This window comes from Rhipicephalus sanguineus, unplaced genomic scaffold (assembly GCF_013339695.2).
Source record: "Rhipicephalus sanguineus isolate Rsan-2018 unplaced genomic scaffold, BIME_Rsan_1.4 Seq304, whole genome shotgun sequence".
Taxonomy (NCBI): Eukaryota; Metazoa; Arthropoda; class Arachnida; order Ixodida; family Ixodidae; genus Rhipicephalus; species Rhipicephalus sanguineus.
This window is the reverse complement of record NW_023614978.1, coordinates 218,067-240,781: the sequence shown is the minus strand read 5'-3', so window position 1 is coordinate 240,781 and position 22,715 is coordinate 218,067. Positions and strand designations below refer to the sequence as shown.

The window sequence follows — 22,715 nt, the reverse complement described above, 5'->3', positions numbered from 1 at the left end:
GGGGTACGATGGCTGCTCTTCAATGGCGGGCAACATATCTGGCGTACAGGCTAGAATCAAAGAAAAACACCCTTGAGCCATGCATTTTCACTGTGCTTCGCATCGGCTAAACTTGGTTGTGAACAAGGCAAGCACGGTGGCGGACATCAGAAATGCGGTGGCATCCATCAAAGCGACAATCAAGTTCTTTCGAGAAAGCCCCCTCAGGAGGAAGAATGCCCCTTCGCTGCCCTTGCTTTGTGAAACCAGGTGGAGCTCCTAATATAAAAGCATTCGTATATTTCGCCAACACTTCGTTGAAGTTATGGAGGCCCTGACAACACTGTCATCGTCTGCGAACAGGCAAACGCGGGAAACTGCACACCAACTATCGTGCAGTCTATGCTCGCCTTCATTTTTGGTTTGCCTGACCATTATCGCAAGATATTCTGCTCTCCTTGAACCGGTGACAAACATGCTGCAAAGCCCCCAGATGGACATTTTAAAGGTGCAGCAGCATATGCGGCTCCTGTCTGAAACAATTGGTGAGCACAGGGCAAAAGCGGAAGAAGTGTTTAGGGACCTTTATTCTGCGACCGAGGAGACCGCAGAACAGCTTGGTGCAGAAGTCAGTGTGCCGCGAATGGTTGCGCGCCAAATGCACAGGCCGAACGCTCTGGGAACTCCGGAAGAATACCACCGCCGTAACATCTTCATTCCTTACTTGGACTCTCTGCTCTCAGCGCTGGATGAAAAATTTGGAGACCGTAATACTCCCGCATTTGCGCTACTCTTATTACACCCAAACGCGCTGAGGAAGCTTTCCAATGAAGGTTTTAAGAAGCAGCTCTGCGAGCCTGTTAATAAATACTTCGACTTCGACAACTTCGACTGCGAAGTGGAACTGTGGCGTCGGTCATGGATGAAAACAGACTTCAACCAGAGTCCTTCAATGCTTTTCTGGTCACGAAACTCCGCCCGCAGTTTCATACAGGGACAGAAGCGGCCGCTAGGGTCGCCGCGGTCAACGCGGAGGCATTCGTGAGCGCGCGCTGCGCTCGGCTGAATGCTGTGCCGGTTGGAGGCAATGGTCTAACGGTGCATCAAACCGCAATATTTCAACTACCATTCATACTTCACCTGACATACGATGTGTTAGTCGCATACGCGTGTAAAAAACTTATTTCGAGTCTTTTTTTTTTTTTTAATATCAAGGCTGCGATGCATACAGTCGTGCAGACGCGGCAATATTAGCTGTACATGTTGTTCCAGCGAGGTTCCTTACCTCAGGCAGTGGAGCACGGGATATTTACCTAGACTTGTCCCACTGCACAAGCCTTACAAACCCACCAACTCGTAAACTGAAGTTTCGTGGCGGGAGTTGAGCCAACGCCGATCGCGCTATTTAAATCAGGTCGTCTACGCCGCGGGAGTTTAACACAGCCGCATTACAAAAAAGAAAAGCGCTACATTCCTGTGTTTACAGTTTATAAAAGCTAACTTCATTCCACTGCACCCTACCTCACAAAGCTTCGGCAACACTTGAAATCGGGAGTGACGAAGCTTTCGCAAGGTATAGCGTCCGTCTGCCGGGTGAACACCAGCTGATCTCTAGGACCTAACCTAGCCTTAACTCAGAGTTTGTAACCACGTTTTGTTCATTTTCTACGAGTAACTTTGACAATTTCATGTTACGTGGACATTGCACGAGCGAAAGTGTGCAGCACTTCACATTGTGCAGCGTCGAAAAGGCACTCGCGGGTATCTCCAATCTTCGCGCTCGTGGTACCTTCACAAATCAAAACGCGCGTTACTTTGACTGCTTAGATGGACTATGTCTGCACCGCGTGATGCAACGATTTTCTTAATGAAGACTGCACAAGGGAGACGTGATTACGTGAAACGAAACCGAGTTTCGCTAATCTAGAGAAAATAAGCACATATGTGGTCACAAGCAGAGCTCTGTTGCGCTTTCGAATTATTCAAAACGTGGAAAATGTAACACGGGGCAAAATACCCAAAAACGTGTCAAGCTGAGGAAACACTAACGCCCCTTGAGTCTATACTTCACTATATATGCTTATTTTAATGCACATGTTTGAGAACATCCCACTGTCGAGCCACTGACATTATAGAGTAAACGAAGCAAGAATGCTACGATTGAAAGAGAAAGATAGAAGTACTCTTATTGCAAAAATACCTCAGAAAACAGAAAGCTATGAGCGTCATTTTCCTAGCGTGCTGCACGGCCGATACATGGAGGGACCAAGCTAATGCAAAAAACAAGGAAAACTCTGAAGTACAATATAAAAATAAAAAAATAGCTTAGTTGACATTCAGTCAATAAAAATGAAAAAAAAAACGCTTTTTTAACAACGGCAAACAAGGAAAGAATGCAAAGCATTTAATAAGCTGGAAATAACCTAAAGAACTATTCTAAAAAGACAGGGCGTGCAAACACGGACGCAAGAAAGAAGTCACGACACCACAAACGCCTGGTATCGTTACTTCTTCCTTGTGTCCGTGTTTGCACGCCATGTCTTTTTAGAATGAATACTTAACAACTAGCTCGGCTCTCTGTTATTCTAAAAAACTAGCAAGGTGCGAAAGAAACGGCCCGCAACTTTGCCTTCTCGCGTCGCAAAGACACATTTTCTCCATTCACTATGAAGTCGTCCGTTCGAATAACGTCGATGGCGTCAAAATGTTTCTCGCACATTCTAACCCGTTCAACATCGAAGGGAAATCCGGCAGCTTCCTGTCGCGGTATTGCACGTTTCTATTCATCCCTCTCATCGCCGTCCATCGGCAAACTAAACAACGACAGCTTTCCGCTCGTACCTCGTAGCCGGAGCGACAACCCGGTACACAGCAAGTCTTCGGCACCGTCGCTCACGTACACTATCCATGCCCTCGCACACATTTCTCACACCTGTCGGTCACACAAATTCAGAAAAGGGGAAAACTGAACGCCGATGCCACCGGATTCCTCGGGCCCCCAGCTCTCCCTACATAGCGAAGCTCTCCTCAATGCCCACTGCGCGCTCCTAGCGCCGCCGCGCGGCCGCAGCGGCAACATAGCAAGCTCTGACACGGCCGGGCTAGACCGCGCGCGCGCGCTCGCTTCTTACGGCCTTCGCATCGGGTGTAGTACATGCCTCTCGCCGCTGCTTTGAGGGGGGCGCTGCGACCCTGACCCTCCTCCAATCAGGAATGGATGGAATCAATCAGTGCAATCAGGAATGGATGTAAATCAAAGGACGGTGGGCCGCCTCGCGTTGGGCGCTCACGGGAAGACGACAAATGAGGCGGTAAAGGGTGATATGGGATGGACAGGCTTTGAAGTGAGGGAAGCGCAGAGCAAAATGAGATTCGAAGAGAGGCTGAGGAAAATGAAGGAGAGTAGATGGGCAGAGAAGGTTTTCAGGTATTTGTATAGAAAAAGCGTTGACACGCAGTGGAGAAAAAGAACTAGGAGGCTCACCAGTAAATATACGGCTGGCAGTGCGGGCGATATGGCAACAATTTTAAGGACCATTAAGCGGAAGGTCAGAGAGGCGGAGAGGACTTATTGGATGACAGCGATGGAAAAGAAGCCGGCTCTGAGTAACTACCGAAAAGGAAAAAACGAAATAAGGAGGGAAAGGTTTTATGATAATTCAAGGGGAAGCGCTTTACTGTTTGAAGCAAGGTCGGGCTGCCTTAGAACGCGTAGTTATAAAGCGAGATTTAGTAACGAAGAAGAACAATGTACATGCTGCGGGGGAACTAAGGAAACGATGGAACATGTACTGATTGAATGTGGCGATATTCACCCAGGTATACGTGTGGGCACGAGTCTACATGAAGCCTTGGGTTTTAGGGACAACAATGGAAAGCTGAACACGTCCGCGATAGAAATAAGTAAGAGACGGTTAGAGTATTGGTGGCAGAAAAGTAGAGATAAAGAACAAAAATAAATAATGGGGGAAAAATAAGGTCATTCTGCCTTAAGAGGCAGAGAGATGGACCGTGAATTTATATTTTTTGGTATAATAACATAGATTTAATCAATGTAGATAAGGTATTAGGCCAACATGAAACAAGGAAGCTTTTTTTTTTTTTTTTTCTTCGAGCCTGGTGGCAGACATGTCACCGCCCCGTTTTAAAGGGGACGCTCATAGCATCCATCCATCCATCCTCCGCCGCTCCGTGCAGCGCGCGCAACGCCGGCACGTGAGTTCGGGCGCGCTTCTTCACTCACCGCGCGTTGAAAAACAGGTTGCCTAATCGTTGAAGACGCACAAATGGTTTATTCTGACTTCTTATATGTGTATCGAGCTTAAGCTTATCGAAAAACGTATAAATGCTAGAGCCGAAAGTACAGCTCTCCGCCATCAAACGTGTAGACGTTCTGAGGTTTGGAAATAAATATTTATTCCTCGTAAGCACTCGCAAATAGTTGAACGCTTTCAAATGAAAACTTTGCCGGACTTCACAAATGTCTCGTTCACAACCTAAAATGCTTCCTAGTCGGCTTGTGTGCGTAGGTGGAAGGCTTGTCGTTTGCGTCAGTCAGTTGGTTTAAATGATTGACGAGGAGAATACTTAGGAATTTTTCGGCTATGAGATCTACGGATCGTCGGGAGTGGCTGTCGTCAACGCCTTCAGGGCAGCTTAAGATGGGAGCGCGTTGCAAGTAGGGCAGGACTGCTGTTTCCAAAACTTCTAGTACATTCCTGCGTGTCAGGTGTTCAGAGGCCTTATCGAAAAAGACCACTATCTTGACCAAAAGAGCTATAGAAACTCAGTCCTCGGGTTGCGTAGTTCGTTCCTGTCTTGTGCTCGCAGTAGCGTGTACAGCTGATGCTGCCTGTTGCTGGTCGTCAGCAGCGATGCGCAAGAGTCAAATCCGAGGTCTGTATAATAATAATCAGTGACGAGGAGAGTCTGAAAACTGCGAGCGATTTGAGCGGTTGCGCGTTTTAGCGGTGCGATTAGAGCGGTTGTGCGTTGTTAGCAGTGCGGTTTGAGCGAATATGCGTATGCGACTTTGTGTTATGAGTTTTGCGTTGTAACCAAGTTATTGATAATTAAATGTAAACTTCTTTTTCCCTTTTAACTGTGTGTCGTGCGTTGCGTTTTCTACTGTGTCTTATTTTACGGCCCAGCCATCCTGACGCTAACAAAAGGAACGCAAAAGAGCTCGGGGTCCCCGGAATTAATGTTTCCAGGTGGTGTTAACACCAGGTACCACTCTCGGGGCGTGCCGTCTGAAGGGGTTATTCAGCAGCAAGAGTCTTCTCGTGTTTTTTTTTACTTTCTTTCTCCCTATACGCAGTTATTTTCAACCATTAGAGATACAACTCACGTACGTGTTTCAAAGAGCTGTCAAGCTGCATACCGCAGCTTTTAGCCCTGAAAACCACTCCAAATGTATTTGGAAAAATAAAGAAATAGAAAATAGCTAGCAAAGAGAAGGCGACCTCTTAATTGCGGCCTCATTGTCCAACGAGACCAAGGGCCAAAGGTATTTGGTGCTCTCTGCTTGCAGAACAGGTGCAGCGTTGTTTATCTCTCTCTCTCTGGTCGTTGCCAGTGCTTCATGCCTCCTGCATTATGCCTCATGATGGTTAGCGCAAACGCAACACGGACGAAAAGAAGAAAAAACGACGACACAAGCGCTATCTAACAACTGAATGTTTATTGGAAAAATCACAACTATATATGTCTAAGAAAGACAACTGCGTGAGCTGCCCTTCTATCGCTTTGATTGATGAGGAATTGTCTTTCCTGGAAAGGGCGTAGTTTTGTTAGCACACACGTTTTTATCTGTCAATTTTCTTTGGCAAATGTGCGGGTTTGTTGTTTTTTCTCTTTCTTATACATATATATTTGTGATTTTTCCAATAAACATTCAGTTGTTAGATAGCGCTTGTGTCGTCGTTTTTTCTTCTTTTCGTCCGTGTTGCGTTTGCGCTAACCATCATGAGCATTTTCCAACTCGCCCAATTCGCTACCCTCCTGCATTATGCCTCGTTAGCCGATTCTTCCGCAGTTTTACTGAGTTTAAGCTTGTATTATCCACGAGCACATGCATGCCCTAGCAAAAATGCCAATAGGATTTCCTATTGGTCCAATAGGAAATCACTATTGGTTCTATAGGACATCTATTGGAGCTGTATTGGTTGTATAAGACTTCTATGGGTACCAATAGACACCAACAGCCACCACCTATTGGTGTCTTATTAGACCAATAGAAGTTGTATTGGCCAAATAGGGGCTGCCTTTTGGTGTCTTATTGGACCAATAGGAGTTGTATTGGTCAAATCGGTGCTGCCTATCTGACTTATTGGGCCAATAGGAGTTGTATTGGTCAAATAAGTACTCCTATTGGTTTCTTAGTGTACTAACAGAAGATGTATAAGGCCAACAGGAGTTTTATTGTTCAAACAGCTACCGCCTATTGGTAGCTGTTTATAACATCTTATGACTGATTGAGCGCGTCGGACCCGATCCCGATCAAATTTCTTGATCATGATTGGCTATATTATACGCAAGCTGCAGACGGGATCAATTCACTTTTGATAAGTCTGATCCCGATTGAGCTTAATCGTACACCCTGAGACACCGTGTGCAGTTAGCAACTCACGCGACTAAAAGAGTCATATAAAAAGGCTGCGTGTCGACCACGGCGGTACGGTGTCTCCGTACATGCCGTGCGGTAAACGGGCACTATAGTAAAACACGCTAAAGAAGAACTTGCGAAGGAATCGACAACACAGACACCACAGAATAATAATAAAGAAACCGCCATGAGATCACAACCGGCATAGAACCAGCCAGGTGACGAACAACAACAAAAAAAGTGAGACGGTGCGCGGCGTGGCGACGCTGCATGTGTGAACATTTTTTTTTACATGTTCCTTGGTTAAGCAGGCTAAGCCATGTGCTAAGCTTTAAGATAAGCTTTGGATAATATGTAAAGTTTATAACTATTTATGCTAAGCAATATAAGTAGTGCTGTAAAGATACAGGAGAAAGAATTGTGGATCTGCAAACGCGACCGACCGTGCGTTTGGCGCGCCATCCGCGCTCGGCCGATACGAAGACAAGCCCAGCCTGCGGCCAAGCTAAGCCAAAACGTTGTGTCTGTCGCCATAGCGCGCGCTTTGTGTGATCTCGATGCTTCACGTAAGCCTGCTTACACGATGTTTGCTTTAGTGTGCTTCCGCGACGATAACGTGAAGACTGTGTTCAGCGTGCATCCAGATGGAGACGTTCTGAGCCATAAATGTCTTGGATTTCGACCGATTTCGACTCTACAAAGTGGCACCAAGAATAATGGCAAGACGAGCAACAAGGCCCATGTGCTCCGATTGTTTGGTGAGTTGAGTGGGCATGGTAGTTACTCCTATTTACTATTTATTTGATATCACCTTTTTTTTGTATTCAAACTTGGGACGAAGCTGAAAGGTCGGGAAAACAAGTCCCTCGTCCTTTGTATCCGGTATTTGATGACAGCGAGACCAGCAACGCCTCGATTGCAAGTCCACACGCTCTCAGAAGTTGAATGATTGAGCGCACATATTATTGTAGTTTGTTTTTGTGTTTGTCAGTATGCACAAAGAAACGTAGCATAGATTAGAGGTAAAGGACAGGCGCCCTGCTCGTGAGTGTAGTTGGAGTCTCGCAAGGCCTTTGTAAGTATTTACAACGTGCGTGTTAAGCCGAAAACGCGTTTATCGCCTCATAGTAAACGCTCTAGTCGATGCTGTTTGTGTGTTGTAGTGCGCGCCAATCGGCTTATCATACTTGTTCGACATAATGTCACAAGAACCACAGAAGGCCACATGATAATTCATTATACAAATGTGCATAGCATATGTACTGCACTGGTGCGATTTTTATTTCATATTTTTTTTATTTTACATACTGCAGCCCAATTAGGGCTATCGCAGGAGTGGATTTATTAATGTTGTTGGCTTAATTGCATAAGCACGTAACATGCAGCACGTGTGTTATATCCAACTCATTGCAGCCTGACTGCTGTGTTGGGCTTGCAACGATATGGAATCTAGGCTGCCTTTACTACTGTCTTACATATTACCGTTGCCTCATCGTGAATCTACCCTAGCTTAATTTATTTCATGCCATCTTTAAGTTGAGATTTAGTGGCATGCTCTAGTATGATAGTCGCACCACCATCGTGAAAAAGAGCACATCACAGATAGTAAGTGATTATTGAGTTTGCTGTAATTTAAGGACGAGTTTGCAGTTCATTCTTGGGTACAGCTCAAAAAACACAGGACGCAAGCGTGTAAACGGGATAAGGTGCTGCTTAATTTTTTAAAAAATTTTGCCCCTTTCTTTTCCTTCCTTTTTTGCCGCAAAATTTTGCCGATATACTGTTTTCTTCCACGCAATAAGCCACAGTTGGGTGTGTAATATTTCACTCAGTTTTTTGCTATAGTTCAGCTCCTGCAACATTGTGAACATGTGCAGTGAATTAAGGTCTAGATAATTTCTCACTGTGCTGTCTACTTTCTATACATTGCTTTGAAGGTAAACTTTAATTAAACATGTGTTACTGTTTTCTGATTTCATGGCTCTGTTTATTTACAGAATCTTTCAGGCACTTCCTCGAGTGCGGATGAGGCCCGCAAGATCGCCAACATCATCAAGGGCCAGAAGAAGCACTTGTAGTTTTGATTATGAGAATATATTTGAACATACGTCTCATTCATCCACTGTGATTATCATTGCAGGGGCGCTGCCACAGTGTGGGCCTTCTGCATGACGACAAGACACCCATAAAACACTTGCGCAAGACTAATTCTAATGGGGCTGAGAAGTGGGCAAATACAAAACTAATACAATGCCAGCAGGCAAATACAGAACCAATAGGCCAATATAATTCCAATTGACTAATAGAGAACCAATACACCAATATAGGTCCAGTAGGCTGATATAGAACCAATAGACCAATGGCCAAATACAGTTCCAATAGACCTATAGAACCAATAGACCAATAGGTGTCGATAACCCAATAGGCTATTGGTTTTTTATTGGGAATTTTTGCTAGGGCGTAGTTTTGTTAGCACACACGTTTTTATCTGTCAATTTTCTTTGGCAAATGTGCGGGTTTGTTGTTTTTTCTCTTTCTTATACATATATATTTGTGATTTTTCCAATAAACATTCAGTTGTTAGATAGCGCTTGTGTCGTCGTTTTTTCTTCTTTTCGTCCGTGTTGCGTTTGCGCTAACCATCATGAGCATTTTCCAACTCGCCCAATTCGCTACCCTCCTGCATTATGCCTCGTTAGCCGATTCTTCCGCAGTTTTACTGAGTTTAAGCTTGTATTATCCACGAGCACATGCATGCCTACATTATGCGGCGAGCCGTCTGATAACATTAGTTTTTTTTAAAAGGAGACGATCCTCCCTCTACCCCCGACTTCTTGAATAATCCCCCTCCCTTTTCTCCGTCGAGAACCCCAATGCCGCGGTTTCACATCGAGCAACACTCTTGTGCCGTGTGCGCGGCGCAGGAGATGCACGGTCAGGGTCGCAGCGCCCCTACCGCCGCCGGGCGGCGAAACATACTGAGAAACTCTCCCATTGCTTTCGCGACGGGTGAGAAGGCCGTAAGGAAAGAAGCGCGCGTGCGGTCTAGCCCGGCCGTGGCTCTGAGCACGGCCACCTGGATCGGGGCGCGCGGCGGTGTTGCTCCGGCCGTCCCATTCGGACGGAGGAGGCGTAATTGCAGAAAGGGGCGTGACCGCTCCTTTCGCCGCACCGCGGCGCGCGCCTACTACCCCTCCATTCCTTTGCGCTCTATGCGGGAAGGTTTGCGGCGCCTTGAAGATATCGCTGTAGAGTAACCGTGGGTTACCATAGCACTTCCCCCACCCTCAAGAAAGCGCATAAAAGGATGGATGGCGGCTATCGCTATATTCTTTATTTTTGTGTGTGTGTGTGCGCGCCAGTTCTTGTCGTGATGATGGTGACCGAAGCGAAAACACCCGTGAGTCACTTTTCAAGAAAATTGTTTTGGTGTTCTTAAGTGCAGCATATCAGTAAAAAAGTATACATGCGGAGGAAAGCACGAGGTTTATTAAAAACTCCTTTTTTTTCTGAGTGCTTCCAGAATAGGGGAAACGATCCGAAGGTTGGTTCCGCTGCTTAAAGGAGGTTGGCGGATTTCCCTTAGGATGCTGCGGTCTTGAGTGCGCCAGCTTTACCAGCTAGAAGGAATGCCACTTTGGCGTCGAGGCAACGTAAGGTTTGTTGGTGTTGACATACAGTTAGGCACGCAGCACTACAGCACGTTTCTGAAAAACACGGTAAATTACACATGGAATCCCAACGCAGACTAAAAAACAAATTACTTGCCTGAAGTCAACGTGGTATGACAATGTGAAAATGCATATGAAAACATATATGCTAGTCGATGCTAGTCGCAGAAAGCCTTATCAGCAGCCGCTCAGCCAACGAACCGGTAGATTAGTTCGAATCTTAAAGGGCAAACTGCATGCACGCAATAATGGAGGCGGAAACTAGGGGACCCTTAAGCTTCGCCTTTAAGAGTTAAATGCGACAGCGATATCTGCGCGCATACACACACGCACACGAACGTGCAGACACACACACCGCCGCCGACACCGGAATTACTGCGAAACGGGCTCTTTCATGCTGTCGCGTTAAAACGACAAGCGATACCAAAACGAGAGAAAGTGGCCATTGCGCGACCGACCCTTAGCTAATTCGCAGGCGACAAGCGTCACTCATCGCTTTCGCGTTCAAATTCGCCTACATGCGGCCTGCGCTTATATAAGAACGTCTCATTCACATCAATGTCGTATCGTGGGAACTTCAGAATGCAAAGAGACGTGCCCACAACAAAATGTTGCCTATCATCGGCAAGGTGAAAACGACTACAGCATTATCATTACCGCAATTTAGTTTTCCAGCAACGTGATGCTCTTAAGACAGCGCTCGACCGCAGAAGATAGTTATGCAGTGCCGACGACGACGAAATGCATTTCCTTTAGAAAGAAGCATGGCGCGCGCCGGTCCAGGCGGCCGTGGGAGAAACGAGCGCCAAAACAAAGAATGAGAAGCACGGCAAATCACGTACTCGGCACAATACATGTGTCATGGCACTTATGTAGCGGCCGTGGTCATGGCATATGAACGCGCAGCGCCACATGAAGTCTCCTAAGAACGCTGCTTGGCTCTATCTCGACCGTAATATGCTACAGAAAACAACACTCACTGCGTAAAGCCCGATTAACAATACATAACAGCGTACCTTGATTCCAGTCACCACGTGCACGATGTCCAGTGTGCATTTTTCCAAACACATCTGCGGCTGTCTACGGCGCGGCCAGCGCGGCATCATCCACAAAGGGGTGGGAGGAGAGCGCCGCGTCGCGGCGCGCGGCTGAACTACCTCAATTACATTTTTTCAAAGGGGCGCGCGCCGAATGGGACGGCCGGAGCAACACCGCCGCGCGCCCCGATCCAGGTGGCCGTGCTCTGAGCTCACCCCATAGCGTTACGGAGGAGTTTCGTGACCAGAAAAGCATTGAAGGACTCTGCTTCAACGGAGACCTGATCGATCTTCTTGCATTCGCTGAGGGGATCTATCCCGCCATCAGTCGTGCTCTTCAAACGGCCATAACTTTCCCCTCGACAACGTGTTGTCCCGAACGTTCTTTCAGCACGATGCGGCGTGTGAAGACATGGCTTCGTTCGACGATGTCGGATGACCGCCTTTCTGGACTCTGCATGCTTTCGCTGCATCGTGAAAAAATTGAAAAGGAGGGACAAAGAGCTTTCGCGGAGAAAGTTGTAGACCAGTTTGCTATTCGTGCGCCTAGACGCATGCCGCTCGCATTTACAGACACCGAGTGACTGTAAGGACATTTCAGGCATGTACTAAATTTCGGTAATTCTGCCTCGCAACATCGTTTAACTGTATAGAAGACGCGAAAAGTTTATAGAAGAGGAAACTTTGAATTTCCTAGCAATTTCTGACTGCAATCGGTTGCATAGTACATGTTGTAGCCGGAAAATCTAAATTCAAGGCTGTCTGCCTAAGCAGCGGTAACATTCAGCTTTGTGCTTCGTGGTCTCAAAACTTTTGAAAATTCTATCTTGATGTCGGAGTTTTTTTTTTTTTTTGTCAGTGTGATGCGTGAGCGTTAATAAATATTCTGAAACTTTTGTAACCCTTAGGAACAGAAAGATTTCTCCATTCTTCTGCGTGATGTCTTTTGGACGCTATGGAGTTTCACTGTTGTTATTTCAGCTCCCCCCCCCCCCCGCGTCAACGTAACGGGTTCCCCCCCCCCCCCCCCCCCAGAAAAATTCCTGCCGACGCCCATGGCTGTGTTTTCATGCGTGAAGCGGTGTGTTAGCGTAGCGTTGTCTGTGCAACTGGCCCGATTAATAATAGTTAACATGTCCACCTGTTTGTACATGGTTTTTACTAGGCACGCCCTACCAATAATGCATAACGAATAAAGTTTCTCCGTTCGCTGGCACAAGGGTCACTCGACAGATTCGCAGCTCGAAGCAAAGTTTGTAGGCCGTGGTCGCCCGGTGCTTCGACTTGCAATGACGAGACACCTGTATCCACGTTCTTTTTCAGCTCATTGCTGCCGTACTTCAGCGCAGAGAGCCATAAAGAAGAAAAAAAATTCGGCAGATCCCACGTACCGTGGGAATCGATGTTGTGCGAAGCATGCGCAGGAAGGTGACTGTGTCGCAATGTTTCATATTGAGCGAAACATTACGGAATGACGCTAGAGAAATGTGCAAATGGTGTACGTACACACATATTTTGAAGAGTCGCACACGTATTATATAAGCAGTTGTTTACAGTTGCTTAACGATGCGAACAGCAACATAGGTGTTACCAACACCAAACACAGTAAGCTGATATGTAGTGCTTACATTCTTCAATACTAGATAGCGCGAATTCGAATACGACAGTGAAGGAACACAGATGCACAGGACAGGCGCTACTCACAAATAAGCTTTATTCAGAAAAGTTTCCCTAGATATATACACAGCCGAGTGGCACGCGCAGGCGCACTGTACGTACGTTACAGTCACAGTTGCAATTGTTAGAGTTGCATTACAGTTGTTACGTTTATACCTATTCGTTCTGATGGAGAACGAACACACGTTTCACGGACCCGTGTGCATGTGTGGAAGGGGTTCTTGGCAGTTCTTGAACAAGGTTATCATCGCTGTGATCAGTGAACTGGAGAGCACTTGTTATCGGATCTGTTCGTGATCGCGGCTACGAACGGTCTAAATGTAGTGAAGTGCGAGGTATAGTAGAGCTGGTGGAAACCGCGAATGGCTTTTACGAAGAAATGATCTATTATGCCTTCTGTCCTGGGCGTGTCACCAAGGTCTTGTGATGCCCTGTCCACATCCAAACCGTCTTTCATGCCGTGTAAAGCTGTATTCTCACGACGGACGTGATCGCGGACGGATCAGTCACGTGACACGTGACGTGATTCGGATCTCTCCGCAGCCAGCATTCACACGACAGGGGAGAATTCACGCTACAAGCGAGGATTTCGGCATTGATCCCCGAGGATCCCAACTGTGATTTGGGCCTCCGTCGTTTCACGAATCGCTCCGCGCGGACCGAAGCGGGGACGCGGAAACGGCTGACGTATGGTGACGTAGTACGCAATCCGCAGGCTCGAATCGCGATTTCGTCCGTCGTGTGAATACAGCTTAAGGAACCAGACGTTGTTTGGTTTTCATAAATCAACGCTGAAGTCACCGGTAATCAGCAGAGACATGGTCCTCTAGGCAGAGTTATTGTAGGAACCATTGACTCCGGTTTTTGCGCAATCCACATGGTCGACGTTGTGGACCACGTGGACGAGTGGATGGCAGCCCAGCGTCTTCCAGGGGTGCTCTGTCTTCAGCTCCCTCACTTTCCTTGCGTCGGCCGCTGTGGTGTAGTGGTTACGGTGCTCGGCTGCTGACCCGAAGGTCGCGGGTTCGATCCCTGCCGCGGCGGTCGCATCTCGATGAAGGCGAAATCCTAGAGGCCCGTTTACTGTGCGATGTCAGTGCAGGGTAGGGAATACCAGATGTGTAAAATTTCCGGAGCCTTCACTATGGCGTCTCTGACAATTATATCGCGGTTTTAGGACGTAAAACCCGAACAATTATTCGTTCGCGGTTACTGCGTTGATTGAGATTATGTTATCACCTGTGGCACATACCCACATACCATAAACTCTGGTATGCGGGTATGTGCCACACGTGTCTGAGGGAAAGGGTTTCATGACGTACGCGACAGGTACTTTCAGGGTGTTGGTACTTTGCGTTATTCACGCCATCACCAGTGAATCGTGTTCGTCGTACACTCATCCTATGCTATGCAATTATTGGTACATTACAACCTATGGAGACGACCGGGAGAGCTCCCAGACGTAGGCGGCTAGATAGATACGTAGATAGAAACGCCCAAAGTGCCTGAGGTTCGCTAAGAAATGCTTCGCATTTAAAATGTCGATTGCAGCATGCAACAAAGCAGAAAACTGGGCGAGTTGGTATGTATTCATCGTCACAGCATAGTGCGTACTTACAACGGGGACAAAGGGAGAAGAACACGACAACACAAGCGCTAACTTTCAACTAAAGTTTATTCAAGAAAAAACGGAAGAGAAGAAAATAACACAAAATACCGCGCATGCGTCACTGCGCAGAAAACATAACTAAATTATAAGCCACATATAACATCAAAGCCTAACAACATGGTAGTTGATAACCAATCTGTTCACCGTTGAGTTCTAGGAACAGTCAAGCCTGCAGCATTAACCACACCTACAGCCACGTACCTTGCGCCTCGGGAGTCGTATATAGCATCCCGTTATCATGTGGCCGCGTTTATGTTGGCCAGAAGGGCATGTCTGAATCTGCGCCTCAATGACCATAGGAATGCAGTTAGAGGTCCTACATTTTCGACACACCTTGGCATGCATTGCAGGGACTGCGGGTGCTCCGCGGATTTCACAGGCACCACACAGTTTTATTCCGTCACAAGGACAAGACTACAAGCGAGATCTGTGAGGCCTTCCAAATCAAAAAAGAAGGACATAGATGTGTAAGCCAGACGTCATTGGCACTAACAGATAAAGAACTGTCTTTTCTTGGCCACACTGATTAGCGTCTTGCAACGGTGAACAGATTGGTTATCAACTACCATGTTGTTAGGCTTTGATATTATGTGTGGCTTATAATTTAGTTATGTTTTCTGCGCAGTGACGCATGCGCGGTATTTTGTGTTATTTTCTTCTCTTCCGTTTTTCCTTGAATAAACTTTAGTTGAAAGTTAGCGCTTGTGTTGTCGTGTTCTTCTCCCTTTGTCCACGTTGTAAGTGCGCGCTATCCTGTGACGATGCAGCATGCAGCGGCGAATGTGAGTGAGGCGTCACCCGAAAGCTTCAATCAAAACTAATGATACACGGCACACGAAATTTTGTCGCCGTTAAAAAGAGGGAAAAAAAACTTCGGCTGCGCCTAGTTGCTACATAAATTTCAGTGCTTGTCTCATCTCTTCTTTGCCGTCCGTCCTGGTTAGCACTGAAGTTTTCAGCTTGAAAGAAAAAAAGGGCTGTCACATGAAGTGGAGTGGCACGTGGCAACAGAAAACGCACACAACGGGACACTATGACAACTACGAGATACACGACGTAAACCAAGTTTCAGGGGCTTTACACGACGCGCAGACCGGCGCAATCCGCCGCGATGTCACCAATCACACACTACACTCGCGTGCTCGAGTTGCTCGCGTACTCTCGAGTGTTGATACGGTGGCGCCATCTAGTAAACCAGCCTGCAAACGCTCCTTTCCGCGCACAGTAAATTGCATAAATAGCCGTCGCATTCTTGCGTAAAAGTATTCAAAGTAAACAAAAAGCAATATACGCGCGTTTTAATTGTGCGAATGCTTCTTTAGGATTGATATGTGATGGCATGAATGACAACGTTCCAAGATGTCAGCGTTCTTGTGGTTAGCAGTCTCGCTACGGTCCCTAGAATATTCTAGGGACCGTAGTATGCCGTAGTCTCGCGGCCCAGCTTAGGAGTTACGGAGTCGCCCTCTATCGGACGCGCCTCGATTGCGTGCTAGGCAGGATGCCACCGGCGCGCGCCCCATAGGTTTTGCTGTCGGCGCTCTACAAAATCACCTCGCGGAAGCCCTCCGGGACATTTCTGCAGGTACTTTCGAAAAGAAATATATTCTTTCCTGTCAAAGGAATAATTTTCGACGAACAGAAAGCACAAGATAGTCTACAGTCGCTGTATCTCTGCAGAAAACCGAGCACCCGCTTCACGCGGTCACCGCGTTGGAGACCCCTGAACCGGCTTCTTGCGTGAAAGGTAGTCAGTCGCCGAGTGCAAAATACGTGAAATATCTCGTTAGAGTAGACTGCCTGTATAATCAAACGGAGCATAACAGAAAGAAGCCTCAAGCCAGCGATCGCACGGGTTCGCGACGACTGACGGTGCCTCTGCATGTATGAGCGTCTGCATGTATGCTCGTACTGATGGTTTCGCTTTTGCTGCGAGCACGTTTTGGCACCGAGCTGTGAACTTTAGGCCTCAGAATATCAGAATTTGTGAGTACACAAACAACTACTGTTGCGCGGACGCTATCAGAGCAGTTGAAAAACAATTTCGTTACAAATATATATACGGCTTCGGTGCGCATGGCAACTTTGTGATGTGCCGTCCCGACGATTCAGTTTTTTTTTCGGTCTAAATTCGTGTACGTTTCAATGTCATTTGACAGTTGTCTCGCACTGCGTATTGATCGGCCTTCTCAGCGGGAAAATGCCGCTGCTTCTGTTTCTTTAATTCGTTTCGTATCGTTCTCACACAAAACGTACGTGAGCAAATGCGACGCCTTTTTTTAATGCTCCTTAATTATCGTTCCCTTTGCATTCCAGTGAACTTGCCGCTCTCTGTAATCAACATATTCATAGACCAAAGCTTCACCACTTCGAGATTGCTGGTGGAAGGAGACGCAGCCTACGAGATCGAGCAGGTAGTAGCATGCAACGTCAAGGAAAACACAGAAAATACAGTAACGTTCGCCGGACTTGTTCTGCAAACGTCGGCTGTAAACTAGGACCCACGTGAACTTGAATAGCGGTGAATGAAATAGAAGTTATTGCAGCAACCAGCAGGCGCGCAGAACAAGATAGTAAATATTTGACGAGTACCCCGGTAATTTTGGCAGCAGTGTCATGTTTAACGCCAACAGAGTGGCATATATCTTTCCCATGTAATAAATGAGGCTCCAAGAAAATACATGGGGTTGGAGAGGCCCAACGTCAGTTTGAGAGTGACACAAATAAATTTGGGACATAGTGTTTGCGTCAGGGCAACGCAAGCTTGACTGAAAAAAATGTTATTGCCAACATAAATGCAGCCCACAGCCGCAGCATTTGACTCTCTCGCTATGTACGTCCACCAGCAAACGTCGCGTAGCTTATGAAGGCGAAAGCCAGATCGATGCCTCTTCAAACGGGAAGATTGACCGTCGCGGCGTCAAGACGAGTGACGCAAAAATAATCGTCCCGTGATGAGGTCAACATATGACGTCATCATGACGTCACAGACCTCCTAAATTTGTAACTTCATTACAGGGGCGGCGCCAGTGGGGGGTTTGGGGGGCTCCAGCCCACCCAAAATTTCCGCCTGCCCCCCCTTTGCCCCCCCAGGAGCAAGCATAGTCAAAATACAATGCATATGTTCCCAGCCTCTCTGCCCCCCCCTGAAGGAACCCACTTGTCGTGGGTGCCCCCCCCCCCCCCACTAAAAAAATCCTGGCGCCGCCCCTGCTTCATTATGACATCACCATGACGTCCCATAACGTGATGTCACATGGTGACGTATTCACACGACATGGTCCCTTTGCATTGCCTCCATGATCGGTTACGGAGGCCGTGCAAAACCGCGTTAGGTGCAGAACGCTTTTGGAGGGGGGCGCGAAGAAGAAGATGGTTTTCACCTTCTAGTCATCTTTGGCGAATGCATAAGAGACCCTGTGAGTTTTTTTAATTCAACGTATCTAAACAACGACTTGCGCATCTGCAGCCGATTTTGTGGATGCTGAGCACGGGGCCGGAGATCAAGAGGTCGCACGGGAGGGTTCTGAGATGGTATCGCACGTGGTAAAAGGTAGCGCCTTTTCCATCCTGTGGCAGATAAGCATAATTTGCCGGCGGGAAGCGCGCGTGAGCCATCGTCTCAGTGCGCGCTGTCTGCTACTCACCGAACATCGCAGGCCCGACGCAGTAACGAAAGTCTTCGTCGCGGAAGTGCTTGTTGCACACAAGTCTCGTAGCCGATGGCTACTTGCCGGTTCTTAGCTTTACAACCCATGCTTCACGCAGTTTCTTGTCCCGCGGGTAGCGGTGCATGCTGACACTGGGCTCCGTTGCGTAAGCCCGGCACTGCGGCACCGAGCGGTAGAGCCCCATGTTCGTCGCCTTCGGAGGCAACCACTCCATTAAAATGGTTTCAATTGAGCAGAAAATGTGAGAAAACTTCCGTGTTTGAACAGACCGCAGCGCATGTGGTACTTGAAACTCGTTTTCAAAGCACGCGGCAGCGCTCCACAAGCAGCCGACGCAGCCGCTGAGACCACGTGATCCTGCCAAGCACGTCACGCCGACGGTGGCGCCGGCGTTTCCAGTGGTGGGCCTCGAGGCCATACAGCCAATACAGCCAGCGCCTCCTCTATTTTTTCAATGCCCGTCAGGTAGGGTGCCGCTGGCCCCGCGAGCCCTCTCCTGTCGCTCTCTCCCATTCACCTCGATTCGCCGCTGGTGGCGCTGCCAGCTGACACTGTGAGCAGCCGCCGTCACCCATTCCTGCTTCTCCCCGTCGCTTCACCCATTCCTGCTTCTCCCCCTGACAATTTCTTGAGCAAGGAGACATATGCTGCCATGGTGCTTACGACAACATCAAATGTAATGTGCATCAGGTTTTCTGCTGACTGAAAAAAAGTTCATCTTCGAACTCGCAAGAAAACTTTCTAGCGACCCTAAACTATTTGGTTTTCTTCGTAGAACCGCGAGGTGTAATGATGCCATGAGAACTGTGCTCTGCGGTATCGAGAAAATGCTGAATACCGGCATTATTTCTTCGTCGCTGCAGAGCAATGTGAATGACTCGACATCGTTTTGTGCGGCCTACAGCTGTTTCCAGCGTTACCACTGGGAGCACCAATACTCCAGAGAAAAGTTTTTTCCCTGTGGCAGCCATAAATAAACTGTGAGAAGTTTGCACCAGGTCCAACCAATGGCTTCCCAATCTAGAAATCGCAACCCTTGCTTGATTGGAGGCTACCTAGCCCGAGTCATGGCAGAAAATTAAACTGCCAGGGCTGTATTAGAATTAGTTGAGAAACCAAATGGAAACGCATCTGTGGATGGACTGATCGCATATCAGGACAGGAGTGGACTCGAGTACCCCACAATGGAACTCATAACACTGTTAATGTAAGCCTCAGCAAGTTTGTGGACATTGTTCTTGACTATAGGAAACAAATTGTGCAGCCACTGGAAACCAGTGTGGAGCATGCTGTAAGTGTTTTGGTGGACCTCCCTATCCTGAAGTGTCAGAATGAAGACCGTGCCCACAGAAAAGAATTTGTTGAACTTCTCTGCAGGAAGTTCATCAAGCCACTCGCGTCAGCGCGTGCCACTCGGCTGTGTATATATCTAGGGCAACTTTCCTAAATGAAGCTTAGTTAATTGCGAGTAACGCATGTCCTGTGCATCTCTGTTCCTTCTTCGTCCTGTTCGGATTCGCGCTATCCAGTATTGAAGAATATAAGCACTACATAATGCGTCTGGTGTTGGTAACACCCATGCTGCTATTGTCATTGTTACGCAACTGTAAACAACTAGTTATATAATACATATGCGACTCTTCAACATATGAGTGTACGTATACCACTTCCATATTTCTCTTGCGTCATTGCGTAACGTTTCGCTCAATGCGAAAAATTACGCCACAGTCACCATCCCGCGCATGCTTCGCATAACATCGATTCCCACGGTACGTGGGATCTGCCGAATTTTTTAAATGGACAGCTAGGCTAATTGCAATATTAACTTTTTTGGGCATGTTCAGCACTTAAAACGAAATAAAAAGAAAATCGAAAGAGGAAAAAGGTATTACTTGCCTGTTGCAACTACTTATATTGAGTTAGGTACTGCTGAAATGAAACATGCATAAGCAATCTCCCAAAGCTGATCACAAGACTAATTATTGCGTTAGGGGGGCAATAGCTTGGTTATAGTTCATCACGCGGTTCCCAACGCACGCTACAATAAAATCGCTGAATGACCACAAGGCGAAGTCTCGCGCAATCCAAAGTCGCAGTCGTAACAGCCGCGTGCGAGATACAAAACACCGTATTTTCTGCTACTCGAGCTTATTAACATTATCGCGTACAAACTGTAGGTTGTTCACGAATTTCAAAGCTATAGATGGCACAGTCAGAGCATCACCGAACGAACCTTCGTCCAGAGCAGACGACAGGCCGGCGATAGTGTCAGCTGGCAGCGCCGCTTCGCGGCAAACGTGCGAAGCGCGGCGTCCCGCGAGCTCCTATTGTTCGGCGCACGAACTGACGGGCATCTAAAAAATAGAGGAGGCGCTGATACAGCATTCATCCCTCCATATCTTGTATGTTGTACGTACCATATGACCATATTGCCAATGAGTGCGCAATAGCCGAGTAACAGCAAGCCAGCGCTGAGGCAGCTTGTTGTTATCCGTTTTGTGAGCAACCGTTCTTGAGTAAACATTGCAAGTGCCGAGGAAGTGTCGAGGAATACTACGAGGCGGCACCATGTCTCTGAACACTGCTCATGCGCCGGGCGGCGTTCTCATCTTCAAAGGCGAGTTGTAAGTTTCCGTACCTGTCATAAGCTTCTCATTTAATGAGTGATGACCGCTGTCGACGACGTTTCGGCATGGTGTTGGTCGATGGAACATAAGTGCGTGTGGACGGTTTTTACAAATGACGTGCCGTTGCTTCTGGATGCGTATTTTTTTTTTTTTTTTTTTTTTTTTGTCGAGCGGCCCGACAATGCGAAGGATATGCCGCGCTTTGCAACCCATTGCGTCAGCTAGCGGATGCCGCCGCAGTGAACAGCAGCAGTCGGTTGCGTTTCGAGACTTTTCTGCAGACGGCTCGCTGTCACTGCCCCGTCGGTTGTCGCGCCAGGTAATCGCATCGGTCGCATGTGGAAATCCTTTGCCGCAGTCGGTTGGCGATGCGATCTTCGGTTTTTACCTTCGCGTGCGGTACGCGAACGTAGACTACAGTCGGTGACGATAGACCGTCATCGGTGCAGCTTTCTATGGACAACAGCAAGTGGGCGGCACGCCTCTCCGTGCCGCGTTTAGATTTTCATGCACCCTGCTGTGCTGAATGCAAGGCTCAGCCGAGGTGTCTGTTCGGGAAGCGCCATAAGCTGTAGACGTTTTTGTGTTTATCACGGCGCTGCTGCTTTTCGAGTACGTGCCACTCAAATGATGCGGCCGCTGTGTAGGATACGTGCTCAATGCGCGTCGTCTCAGCACCGTGGGCCCGGAAAAAGGTGTGCCCGAATAAGCAGCTGGTTGTGACTGTTTCTAATGCGTTTCGACGCCGGCTGCCAAATATGTCTACGCGACGAATGCAAAATTTTTTCGCGAAAGTTAATCCCTTGCTGTCTGAAACTGTTTTGCTAGCTTGAAGTACCGCGAGAAGAATGCACTGATGCGGAGAAACGCACGCACCATCCCGGTGTTTCGTGGGCACCGCATCTTGTTCTGACTCATTAGGGTTGCTGTAAATGAAGCCCAGTGTTGCTCACACTGGTGGAAGGACCTTGCTTTCTGGGCATAAATATCCCTCTTGTCAACATAGTTCTTCATCCTGGCCTTGAGAGTCAGGGGGGACAGGGAAGTCTTGGCCCCGGGTCAAATGTAGCTCTGTACGTCCATTCGCAAGCACTGGAGTTTTTTGGCAGTAGTGCCGTGTCCTGGGAAATTCTGACTCTCCAATTTTCTGAATAACAATTTAATCGCGATTATTGGTTGATGTGGTGTGAGCAAAACAGTCAAACAGGTGTCCTCGTACTGCTGCATGCATTTCCTCGAGACACTGCACATGACGGGCATGTTCAGCTAAGCCTCTTGGCACAGCATACTGTTTCATGAGGCACCAAAGCGTTAAGCTACCTGCTTGTGAATTCCTACCGAAGATGCATGCATTTTGACCACATTTTTAAATGCGAAGCATTTCTTAGCGAACCTCTGGCACTTTGAGCGTTTCTATCTACGTATCTATCTATCTATCTATCTATCTATCTATCTATCTATCTATCTAGCCGCCTACGTCTGGGTGCTCTCATGATCACCTCCTTAACTTGGTGTAGACCAAAATTTGCATGGGAGGGTAAGAGGATTTGACGAATATGACTGCCGGGTCATGACATGAATAACGTTCAAGTCCTGTCGCGTACGTCGTCAAACCCTTTCCACTAGACACGTGTGGCACATACCCGTTTACACGGGCCGCAGTGTACGGGTATGCGCCACAGGTGATTGACAGTTTATATCTACCCACTAACGGCGAGAACAGACATTGTTAACCTAAATGCTAGAGCGTTACGGAAAACGAACATCGGCAGCGTTG

The 22,715-nt window shown here is 47.6% G+C and overlaps 1 protein-coding gene across 1 annotated transcript in view; it reads left to right on the top strand.

Moving 5' to 3' along the window:
- The first annotated feature begins 20,702 nt into the window (after positions 1-20,702).
- Positions 20,703-22,715, top strand: part of LOC119376978 (WW domain-binding protein 2-like) — a 152,083-nt gene continuing 150,070 nt past the window's right edge. The window contains 1 exon segment of the mRNA XM_037646630.2: positions 20,703-20,935. Within this exon segment, the coding sequence (XP_037502558.1) occupies positions 20,880-20,935 (56 nt within the window). The 5' untranslated portion in view covers positions 20,703-20,879.